The sequence below is a fragment of the Blennius ocellaris genome (assembly GCF_963422515.1).
Source record: "Blennius ocellaris genome assembly, chromosome: 2".
Taxonomy (NCBI): Eukaryota; Metazoa; Chordata; class Actinopteri; order Blenniiformes; family Blenniidae; genus Blennius; species Blennius ocellaris.
The window spans coordinates 16,629,295-16,641,490 of record NC_137651.1 but is presented as its reverse complement, the minus strand read 5'-3'; the positions used below and the strand labels follow the sequence as shown (position 1 = coordinate 16,641,490).

At 38.3% G+C, this 12,196-nt stretch overlaps 1 protein-coding gene across 1 annotated transcript in view; it reads left to right on the top strand.

Annotated features, from left to right (window-relative positions):
* The window catches only part of egfem1 (EGF-like and EMI domain containing 1), a gene marked incomplete at its 5' end in the record, with an annotated part of 62,007 nt that overhangs the window by 8,872 nt on the left and 40,939 nt on the right, over window positions 1–12,196 (top strand). The window contains one exon of the mRNA XM_080510322.1: window positions 10,544–10,666. Coding sequence (XP_080366448.1) covers window positions 10,544–10,666 — 123 coding nt within the window. The remainder of the gene's footprint in view (window positions 1–10,543; window positions 10,667–12,196) is intronic.

Here is a 12,196-nt window from a genome sequence, read left to right as displayed (position 1 = left end):
TTCCCTCCTCTATGAGACCATGTCTGGACAGAATTTTTATTTTTTATTGAGCACACCATGATAAGCATGGCTACAAAATAACGAGTCATGGGTTGCCTTATGTTTTCCTTTTGTTTGTTTTTGAAGTTATTTTTCATGATGGAATTAAATAAATGCAAGGTAAAACTATTAATTGTTGTTTTGTTAAAACACATATTTAGAGCTAAACATAAGTGTAATGGAGATGAATTTAAATAGTGAAGTAGATTTTAGTACTAAAACTATAAAAGTGTAAATGTACAACAGCAGACCATAAATAAAGACTTTGTCACTAACTGTAATCCTTATTTCAAAAGAATCAAACTTGCTTGTTATTGAACATAAATCTTTATATCTGTTAACTGTATTTCTCCGTACATACACAATTTAAATCTTCTGAATAAAATTCCAAATTACATAATGTCTACAAGAAATCATTTTCAAGATAGGCCCAATGAAATGGCTTAATTGCAAGATATAATATATGTCTGTGACTAAAGTTCAAGATACCATGGAGAGTGGCTATAGTTAGTTAGAGGGTGGGGGCGGGGTGTCTACTGGGTTGTTAACATTAAGGAGGACTTTAGGCGAGTGAAACAGTGGGGGAATGCGCTGACTCAGCTCTGCAATTTGAAAACCCTCATGTCTCTCATGTAAGCCTTGTATTTTTGGCATAGAATGAACTGAGTCTATGATATATGGTAGACACGTGTTGTTAATGTTGTCTTTATTGTTTTTATGTCTGTGGATGTTTTTACAAAAACTATACACTTCATTCTGTTGTGTTCAAATAAAAAAAAAAATATGAATGCAGGTTTCCAGAGTTTGTATTTTTAGCAGTAATGTAAGACCATTTACTAGCAATGTAAGAACATGCTATAAATTGTTCATTCATCCACTCTTGTGCATAGCTCAAAGATATTTGTGTCCAGGGATGATAATGTTCTCACTTTTTTATTGAATGTATATAATATATCTTTCATGGAATCTCAGGCAGTGTTGACTTGGCCCTCCTATTGCTTCCACAAATCTTTTGACGTAATCTGTTCAGGATTAATTTAACTAATATACAGTTTCTGGTCTGAACACCACCAAGAGAGTTGGTATAACTGTTTGCAAGGAACTATATTTTCTTTCAGGTTTCTGGAAGCAATTAAGCTCAACGATGCTGTCAAGTCAGAATACTGAGATGTGGTTACAGCACAAACACAAGAGATGAAAAATACATAAATCCACTCCTCGATTTGATTTGGTAAAAACTTGTGGTGGAAAGCCCAATTGTCTATTAAAAAAAACCCCAAAGTGTACCAGATGTCTTGGTCGCTCCTGTGGTTTTTCTCACAACGTTAGCAAACAGTGATGCCTTCAACAGGTTAGGAAGGAATCTAAGTGAACTAACATACCATGCTCAGAGTTCATCTCCTCTAAGGATTTCCATGCATTTGGTTCCATTGCAGTGTTCCAGGTCAATTATAAGCGTCTGCCTGGGACTCCTGAAGAACATAAGCCTTTTGTGCTTTTCTTTTCCAAAGATCTTTGACTGTGAATGAAGAAAAAAGACACATTTTGGGACTGTTAGAAAGGAAAGTTTGCATTGTAAGTGGATTATACCATGGTTTATTTCTAGTCCTGGTTTGTGTTGCATCGCCCCCCTGCTGAATAGGATGTCCCCTGTTGCCTTCCGTTAGAGTTCTACCAGGCACATCTAACTTGTAGGAGGCCACAGGTTCAGCCGAGGACCTGTTGAAGAGATTATATCTCTCAGTTGGTGTGGAAGTGGCTTGGGGTCCCATCAGAAGAGCGGGAGGAAGTTGAAGGGAGATGCCTGGGCTTCTTTGTTCTCCTGTGACCTCATGTGGACTAAGATGGGAAGGATATAGATGGATATGATATAATCTAATTATGGTTTAATCCAGCATACAAGAAACAAACCGAGTCATTGGTAACAGATTAGAGGCATTCATGTGTTAAAAGTTTCCAGCAAAAAGAAATGAATCAAAATCTAAAGGAAACCATGTGGAAGTAATCTTTTTTTTTAAAAATAGTATCTGTAATAAAATGTATCTCTTAGCTGCTATAGTGCTTGAAAGTATGAAGTGTGAATGTCAGAATGTCTTTGTTATCATAAAGCAGTGGTGGTCAAAAAGGAAAAGTTCACTGTATTAAAAAGTTCACCATTTTGACATAAACAGATCTCTATGGTCTATTTCAATGCCAACTTCGGTAATCACTTCTAACCTCAGAGATTTTCTTTGGCTGCACAAAGCAAAACTCGTGCAAAAAACATACTGGAAGCAATCACTCAATGTTCTGATCATGCATTTGAAATGGAGATAAGGCATATTGATACTCTGGCACCTTCTATCAGAGCTTCCAGTAATTGACTCAAGAGTTGCTGAACCACTTTTTTTTTAGTCACGCGAAAACGCTATCATGTGATCATTTGCTGGGAAAATGGAAATGAGAAAAGCAGGGGAAGATTAAAAAAAAAAAAAAAAAGTCATACTGGCAAGATAAATAGAGTTCATGTAAAACTTTCCTTTGGGAAGAATAAAAATGAGCCAGGTGGCCCATTGTTCATATGAAAGCAGATCTGATAAAAGTTCTGTTTGACCAAAGGAGATGTCTTTTTGTATTTTTTCATTTTAGTTTTCAGAAATAATTGGAAGTGTTTAAATGCTCCCGAAAAAGAAATGAAATCAGTCATGGAAAACTGAACACCAGGTTTTGTAGATAAGCAAATGTTTGTGTGAAGACTGACCAGAAGTCAGATTGGCTCTTTACCTTAGAAACATTTCTGTATCCAGAGTAAGTGATAAAACCTCGATTTAACTGGACTGTGATCAATTTAGACCTTTTTGCAACAGAAAAATGTCAGAAAATTTGCAATTTATGTAACACTCTGCTCCACTGAAGTGGTATTTTGCATTATAGTTTCAAGAACAGGTCAAAACTGTATTTTGAAATGAACCTGCTTACCTGAAGAGAATAAAAGAGAAAATAGTTTCAGGAATGTTGCACAAAATCATGTGGCGTTCAGTTTCACTTTGCTCGACATTTTTGGGTTATCGACACATTATATACTCACTCCCTTTGCTCTATACTCACCAAATACAATAACAGATCGTTGGTGCTTGAGGCTCTATTGAACTGAATGCACACATTTTGTACAGCAGTTGCAAGACAATGGAGATTATTTTTCACATTTTCATTTTGTCAGCCACATAAAGGAGGTGAAGGAGCTGGTGGACGAGGACCACACTGACATGTGGAAAGCACAATTCTTGCACTTTCTAATTCACTGAAACTAAATGAAGAGGACTATTTTGTGAAAAGTGCAAATGATCATTGTGGGGCCTTGTTCCTCTTGCCATGTCAACCTCTCTTTGCTGACTTCATTCCTTGTGTGTACTAATGATTGTGGGCAGATCGTATATATCGCTCAGGACACCGTCTTCAAGGTAGCCTGTCTGAGTGGGAGGCTCACTGGGAAACGCTGCATGCTTAACATAGCTTTCAGAGGAAGAAGCTCATTACGGCGCTAATGGTGGCCATATGCTGGGGAAGTTTTTACACACTAAACAAGCACTGCCCTCATCTCTCCAAATGTATTAAGCCACTATTGCTCATCAGGTTAATGCTGAACGTGCTGCAGCTAATGGTCTGTGTGAGGTGTGAGTCTTAACCGTGTGAGGTTACCACAGGAGTGGTTCACCCCTTTTGAACTTGGGTTGACTACACCCTATACAGTGTTAAGTTGAGGAAAAACTGCTTCTGAAAGTCAAACAGGTCGATTATAGTATTTCTCATCAGTGATATAGCAAAGTTACCTATTAACTCAAAAAATACAAAAAGTACATTTTTATTGTGTAACAGTTTGGCCACAGAGCTACACCTAGTCAAATGCTTTTTTTTTTTCAAAGTATGAGCTTGTTGAACAAACAATTATCATTGCTTTACTCTTTTTGGAATTTGTTGTTGTTACCATTTGGTTGTTCAGAATATTATAGAGTTGACCTACCCTGCTGAGGGGTCATTTTGACATACAAACTGTATCCTGTTTTCAAAGCAGCACAAAATTCTTCTTGACATTAATCTTCAGTTTGTAGGGAACCCTTGCTTTTAAGGCTCATGGTGAAATGTATGACAAGGTCAAATGTTATTGGCAGGATTTAAACTGTGTAAATGGGTATGTTTCTTTAAAAGACTCAGTAATGGATTACACAGGCCTTATAGATAATTAGGTGTAATAAATACACAGAGTAGTGATCCAAGAGTGTTCATGCAGTCAGCAGAAACGCTGATCATGTTTGTTCCACATCTGTAAAATCTGTTTGTTGTTTGTTGTTTTTCTTTTCAATCAGATGCTTAATAGTCCTCTGCCTGAAGAACGTTGCACATAAATCCGCATCCACATTTCATCCTTGCTGTGGAAAATATGTTCTGTCCTATCTGTTGGCGAGAACCATCAAACTGGATATGTTTTCCAGCTGTAGATTAAAAACAAGCTGCTGCGGACTTTACTGAAAATGAATTCAAGACAACTCTGCCAGAACAAGTGGCTGTATAAGTGTTTAAGTTCCCTGTATTTTGTCCTTTCAGTATTATTGAAAAGAGTACAATGTGAGAAATGTGTGTTGACAAAAGAAACTGTTTATCACTAAGACTCCTATGTCCAATTCAATAAGAAGTTGTAGAGCTTTTGTTAATTCAAGTTTTCACAGCTGTTAGTCCCCTTATTCAAGATTTATCTTAGTTTTGTTTTTTAAAAAGGTATTAAAATACAAACAATGTTTCTCTCCCAGAGAACAATCTCAGTTTTGTGTGACAAAAGACTTTGGGAGTACTGATATTCTTCCTGGGTATTTCCTGCCATGATTGATTGTATCCCCCCTTGAGCTTGTCTAATCTGGGAAACAAACCACCTTTTGTCTCGTCTTTATTTGCAACTGAGATGATTGTTGAAACTACACTTTCATCTTTGACAGACTCCTTAAAGCTCCCTCAGTTGTCCTTGAGGGACCTTTGACCTTTTGTCTGGTTCACAGGAACATGTCGTACTTGGCAGGACTTTTCTTTTCTGAAATGCACCGGGACATAAGCAGTGAGTGCAACTATTTTTGACGATGTGATGAAATCCTGCAACTTATTTAAATTATCTTGGTTGTCAACATAATGCAATGTAAATGTAACATAATAAAAATTTAAATAAAAAAAAAATGTTAGATAGGATGACTTCATCAGGTCATCTTCACAATGAAATATTGAAATATTTAAAAGAAAATCTTTGGATAATGGTGATGATATTTTCTTATATTGCTGCAATACTGCCCCCTCTGAGGTTTGCACAAGGATGTGCTTTATTTGAGCAGATACATTCAGATCAGATAAACCATATACAGTTGATGACATTTAATTTTCAGTAAAAACAAAAAGATGTACATAATGAAGAATTAAAGAAACTATCACAAAGTCACTCCACTTTTACATACAGCAAGAACAGCAAAAATAATCTATTGCCAGAAAAAAAAGGACCTGCTTTACATACGATAGAACAAATTAGAGATATAAACATACCTATGCTGCATCCTTAATTAAACCATACACATTTATTTAGAAGTGGACTGTGATGACCCGTTTTTAAAATTGTCTATTTTGAATGTCTCAGACAAAAGGTTATCATTATATTGTTGTTGTCATTATAATATTGTATATTCAGAATTTTCTTTGTTCATTAGTTACACCAGATATGTGGGAATAAAGAGTCACAAAATGTTTGAAACACCAATAATTCCTGCCCCAGGCTCAAAGCCCATCTGGAGAGAAAGCTTCATTAAATGTATTCAGATTTGAGAATCACTCATAACAAGTGAGGTTCTAAGATCTCCACAGTGACTGAACAACGCTGAGACACGTGCAACAGAGGCCTGCAGATCATCCCATTGATTGTACTGTCTAATGTTTTTAACACAAGGGGAATGGACACATGGTAAAGGGTTAGTTGATTTATTCAGTGTGTATGCAGTTGTACTTTTTTTAGGAGGAGGAAGAATGTTGGTCCTTGGAGAAATTGGCCAGTGGCGGTACATTACTTGCACAGGACAGTAATGTCAATAACACCTAATGAGATATGCAGAAATTGGGAAGTGGTGGCCAATGCTCGTCTGCAGAGATGACACATTCAAATCTGTCTGTCTCATTTTCAGATGGGAAACCATCATCGTCTCCATTCATAACTTAACAGACCAACTTTTTTCCATATTGGATAGATTGCTTTTCTTCACAGTCATCATCCAATTCAGGGTTGCAGGGGGCCTGGAGGCGCGTTTCACATGACAACACCTAATCCAGTTAAAAAAAGAGTGCATTTACACTGCAGCAGCGGACACAGGGACAACGATATAGTTAGCATGCCGGGCCATGGGAGGGTGCTGTTACTTGATTTTGTAATGTGCAGAGAAGTGTGCAGAGAAGAATACTCTATAAACATGAACAAAATGGAGAGCGCCCGACACACGCATGGACTGATGATGCATCGGATGCTATCAGGGGTGAGTCTCAACTATAAAACTACTGATATGGACGAAAAAACTAGAATATGGACCGCGACTCATACCACTGTGGGTCGGCATGTTTGTTTACAAGGGATGGAAGGGGAAGGGAGGGGGAGAGTTGCGCACGTGCAGTCACAGGCGAAATAGCCTCCTGCAGGTCTCTGCAGGAGGGATTAGCTGCCATGAAAGAAACTTTCCACCTTGGGAGCCGGATTAAAAACTTTGCGGATACAGTGCATCCGCACACTGGTGCCGTGTAAACGAACCCTCCAAAAATGCAGAAAACTTTGTGGATAGACTCATAATCGTTGGCCTGAGCTGACAAAAAGAGACCAGGGTCAGTTCAACAAACTCATATTAACGTCTATCGGTACAAAAATCACCAATTATCCTCAAATAAACATTATTTGATTTTGTTAGTAAACCATAGTACATGGAAAAAAAACCCCACAGACTTGAAGAGGATACAAATTCCACACAGAAATGCCCCTAACCCTGGACTCAAACCAGGGATGCTCTCTTATGTCGTCCCAGATTTCTGTGCCATTAATACATAGAAATTAATCTGTTTGAAAGCTTAAAAGTTCATAGAAAGACAGGCTGTCAGATAAAAATGGCACTCTACTTTCCATCTAAAGACATACAGATGTGTTGGTAAACTTTAAAGAAGAATGACTCCGTGCTGAGGTAAGAGTTATGTGCCACCTGTCCCGACAGTCTCTGAGTGAGATGAAGATTGATGATGCAGATTTGTAGGTATGAGGCTGAGAGGCCACATGACAAAGTCAGTGCTGGTAAATATTGAGGAAGAGCGTCCAGGTGTTTGGGTGTCTTGGGACCTGGAGGTGAGGGGAGCACTGTGTTGTCACAGTACTTTGAAACAGAGTTAGTACATGTATGTAGGGTTGTTTCTTGAAGCTTTTTAACAATACGTGGTGTGCTAAATCTGAAACCTTTCCAATAAGTAAATAAATCTTTAGTATTACTTTTAAATGGTATAGACACTCATGGAGTCTTTTGAGACTGGTAGAATTAACTTCATGCATTTGTCTGCGTATCCACATGTGGTGCTTGCATGTGGGTGGCCTGTGAACTACATCTGAATGCATGACAGCTGAACCAAGGCAGGAATAGTTTTATCTGTATTAATGCCAGCATGTGCCAAGAGTAATGCTGTTCAGGCACAGAGTTAAATAGGATGATTTCCTTGATTAGGATTCTTCGAGCTTGTGTGGTGCCTGGTTCGCCGAATCGGTTCGGAGTTTTATAAAACAGCACGGGGCTGCACACAGGTCATAAAGCAGGATACACTGAACTAATGGCGATATAAACCACTAAAGGCCACCTGTGAGCTGATGTAGTGTGTGTGTGTGTGTGTGTGTGTGTGTGTGTGTGTGTGTGTGTGTGTGTGTGTGTGTGTGTGTGTGTGTGTGTGTGTGTGTGTGTGTGTGTGTGTGTGTGTGTGTGTGTGTGTGTGTGTGTGTGTGTGTGTGTGTGTGTGTGTGTGTGTGTGTGTGCGCGCGCAAGTGTGCAAGTGTGTAGAAGATGTATGTTTAAGCAGCATTAGCTGCACAGAGCTAAAAAAAAAAAAAAAACATATGGTGAGGACCAAGGACCTTGTTCAGAGATCTTGCATGTTTTTGCATGTCCGGTGCACGTATATTTGTATTTATTTTTGTATTTATTGTGGATGGAAACTTGAGTATCTGGAGGCAACCCACGTGGAGCAGTAACCACTGCGCCACCCTATTGTTATATATGTTCTTAATACCAAGCCTCTTTCATATCTATGGTCAACCTTGAATTCACTTAATCTGCATTTCTTTGGACTATGAGAGGTATTCATACTCAAACAAGATACAAATGCAGGCTAATCACCAAAATGCCAGTATTGAGGCTTTACCAATGTTTACCAGTTGCACAAGGGTATAGATAAACACTCCTTGTCCTTCATCTTCCCAAATCTAAGTGTCTAAATCTGGAAAGTGATACAACCCTTGCAGCAAATCCAGTTTCTTCAGCTTTTCTGTTTCTCTCCACATCTTTCTGTCTTCTCGTTGCACGGTGCCTTCTGAAGTCAATGGTTTGATCCAAAAGTCCCTGTGCTACATGGTCAGCTCTTTTTAAAGTATTTTTTTTCCCTTCACAGTTATATTCATTTGTTGGCGGTCACTTTAAGTCAGAGACACAAAGTTTGTCTGACTCAGGAGGCCAAGCCACAGTGTTCAATATAGCAAAATTAAGAGTATTATTAAAATACAGTTTGAGTTTCCATTTATAATGATATCTGTCCATGCAGCTTGGTCAGAAGGTAATAAACTCAACGGAGTAAAATGTATCACCAACACTTCTCTCTTTGAGTACTGACTTTGTGGCTTATCAACTGTGTTGTCCAGAGCTGTCACCTACAATACCTTGAAAGGGACTCAATATTTTCCATATATTGTGTTTTTCTGTCTTTTTGGCACTTTGACTGTGATGGTTAATGACCTTAACCTGCTTGTTAAACCTGTTGGGGATCAGAGTAGGCGCTGTGTAAGGGGGGCAGGGCCCTGAGGTTAGTGTCTATGTGAGCTGATGAAAAGTGCATAGCAGGGTTTTGTCTCTGTGGGTCTTTCAGGGCTACAAAGAGCACGTTTCTTAGATCCTTCTCAGTGAGGGAGAATGTGCTGATTGCTGTCCTACAGTGTAGCACTTTACAGACCAACGCAGGATGCTGTACATTGATGAACAGTACCCCGGCCAGGTATTTAGATTTGATGGAGGACACTAATGCAGAAGAGAAATACCTGTATTCTTGCAGTCCCAAGCTATTATTTATGATTAAAATGTTTGAAAAAAGAGGCAAGAGTGCTAACCTCTACATCACACTGTGGAACCTGATTGAAATTGTTAACCTCTAATGTAATAGATTCCTGAAACAAAGTCCAAATGTCCCTGAAAACCCTGCAAGCCCTTGGAAACCAAGTGTGGGTGTGGCCTGAAAGTGAAAAATGGCGACCCATCCTTAGTTTCTGAGGTTTTGCAGAACTCTACAGATTCAAAAGTCATTTTTAGCCTGTATAACACAGTGTTTCGCGTCAGCAAAATATTTGATTCATTTCAATTAATTTGTATAAATAAATCAAATTAGAACATTTGTATAATTAAGTAAAACTAACTTATTACTCATTACTTTCAATTATGTACAATTGTCACATTAAGTGGTTAAGTACATTTTACTTGATTATGGAGAGTTACTGTTACTTGAAATTGGGAAATATATTTTACTTCTTTGTGTGCAAATTGTTCTGAGATTTTTTTTTAACATAAATCTTTTTCCCAGTATACTGCTACAGTATGTTTATGAAACAGGCATTTTAGTGGATTACACAAACTATCTGCTGCCTGTTTCTCCAGTTATATAGACAGATAGTTTTGTTGTGTATTCAACAGGTTGCCAAACATAGTTTTTTGGTTTTCGTATTTCAGCTGTCTCCTGTCGGTTTCTTTCCAAGAGGTTTCTCCAGATTGTGCTTCTGAAACTTCCTGTTAGTTAAAAATAAAGAAACTATTTGCCAATGTGCTACCTGCGGCCATATGAAATCTTTTTAACAGATGGCCACAAAATGCTAAGTAACTTTTCCTTTCTCACCTCAGTCTTGACACGGGGGGGGGGGGTGCAGTGCATTTCTCTGTCAGTATCTCCTCTTTCTACACAAGTCACATTGTATCAACCATGGAAGGTTGTATGAGATAAAACCATATGAACAACTTAAAACTTCAGTAACAGTGTTTGTGATTGAGATTTTTCTTTTTCAGAGCTCATGATGAACGTTGTGATGAGGGAAACATAACTTTAAGATAATAACGGCGGCTGTGGCTCAGTTGGTACGATGTTGCAGGTTCAATTCCCTTAAGATTCTGCTTGGTCTGTCAACTTGAAATGGTCCTTATGATAATAATCCTGGTGGTGGAACCCTTTCTTTCAGATGTTAATGAATGTGAGGCGAGTGAAGGCGGCTGCGATGGCTACTGTTGCAACACCATTGGCAGCTACTACTGCAAGTGTCCTGAAGGCAGTAGACTGGGGCCAGATGGCAAATCCTGTCACGGTAAGATGAACATCTGGATTAAACAGTGCAAATCACAGATTTTACCAGGCTTTTTGCCCAGTCAGGGTTCACTGAGCTGTTTTATGATTGGGCATTAAAGGCGAATGAATTCACTTGCTGCTGAAAATAATCAATACAGGATGTTAAATGTGGTAATTTTCATTTTAAGTAGTGACAGAGAACAGTTTAAAAAGCTTTGTGTAGTTTTTGCACAAGAGGGATTCTTTTTTTGTTGTTGTGGCAACTTTATACCTATTTCTATGCGTACAAAACATTCCTCAACTGTCTGATATGCTATCACAAGTTACCTTTATTTCTTCTAATCAATGATTCTTTAAGTAAAATGGTTAACTTTCCTGATGTGTACATTTGCTGCATCTGTATTTTATAACTCATGATACAACGAAAAGTTTCAAAAAAACCTAATCACTTTAAGACAACAACTGTAATCCTTGAGTTACTGTCACAGCTCGGTCCTTTGAACGTATTTGGTGTGAGGTCACATACCAGTTCAGTGAGTGAGGATAGTGTATTTACGAGTAATGCTATTTGAGGTAAAGGTGTAAAGCTATTGTTTAAAGGCACAATTCATAAGGATGTTTGCAGGTTTGAACAGTTTCCACAAATTGTCCAACCACAGTTATATTGTAACTCCATTTGTGCTTCTTTTTTCTTTTTTTTTTCCTTCCCCACAGTACGTGTTTACAAGCTGGCCAAAGTGACCTGCTAAAGTCATCATGCATATGCTCTGTGTCTTTCCATACCATATTGAAACCTACTCATCAAATAATTACTTTTTTTTGTTAACAAGTTGACAAAACCCTCTCTTCAACACTTAATCACCAACAGACACCAACATGTACCATGTACAATAATAGGTTTATATCACCTGTGTTGTCCTCTATCTGTGGAAACATCGGGCTACAACAGCCACGCTTTCTAACACCCTGGGCAACCAGCAAACTTTCTCCATTTGTCTGTTCCATCTGACAGATACATGCCGAGTTAGTGTCGGGCAATGAGGGCCATTTGTTCTTAAGAGCCACAGGTGTGAACAAGTGCCCTTGATCTTTGACCTTTAAGACAGGATATTGTCACTCTGTAATAATTTACAGCTGGAGAGGTCCCTGGTGAACTGGAGGAGTCAAACTGAAGCAGCTTCAGCTGCTGTCAACTTCTTCTTTACAGGCTTTTGTGTGAATTGTTCTTGTGGTTGTTATCATGGGGGAAGAAAATGGTGACCTTCTTTATAAACTGACAAAACTAAAACAAATGTTTTTGTTTTTTTTGTTGTTGTTTTTTTAGGAATAATCACCAAACACAAGAGAGATTTGGTGATGGTTCACATTTTGAGAATTTACAACTTAAACTGCAGACATATTTACAGTTTTATCAACTCAGGTGAGCTTTGGTTTTCTTAGAAAAAAGGACAAGTCAGCTCACCGAAAGATCGGACCACTTGTTGACATTTTCTTTCCTTTGTGTGTCATGAAAATGCCGCTTCCACAAACCTGACCTGCCACTTTGTCT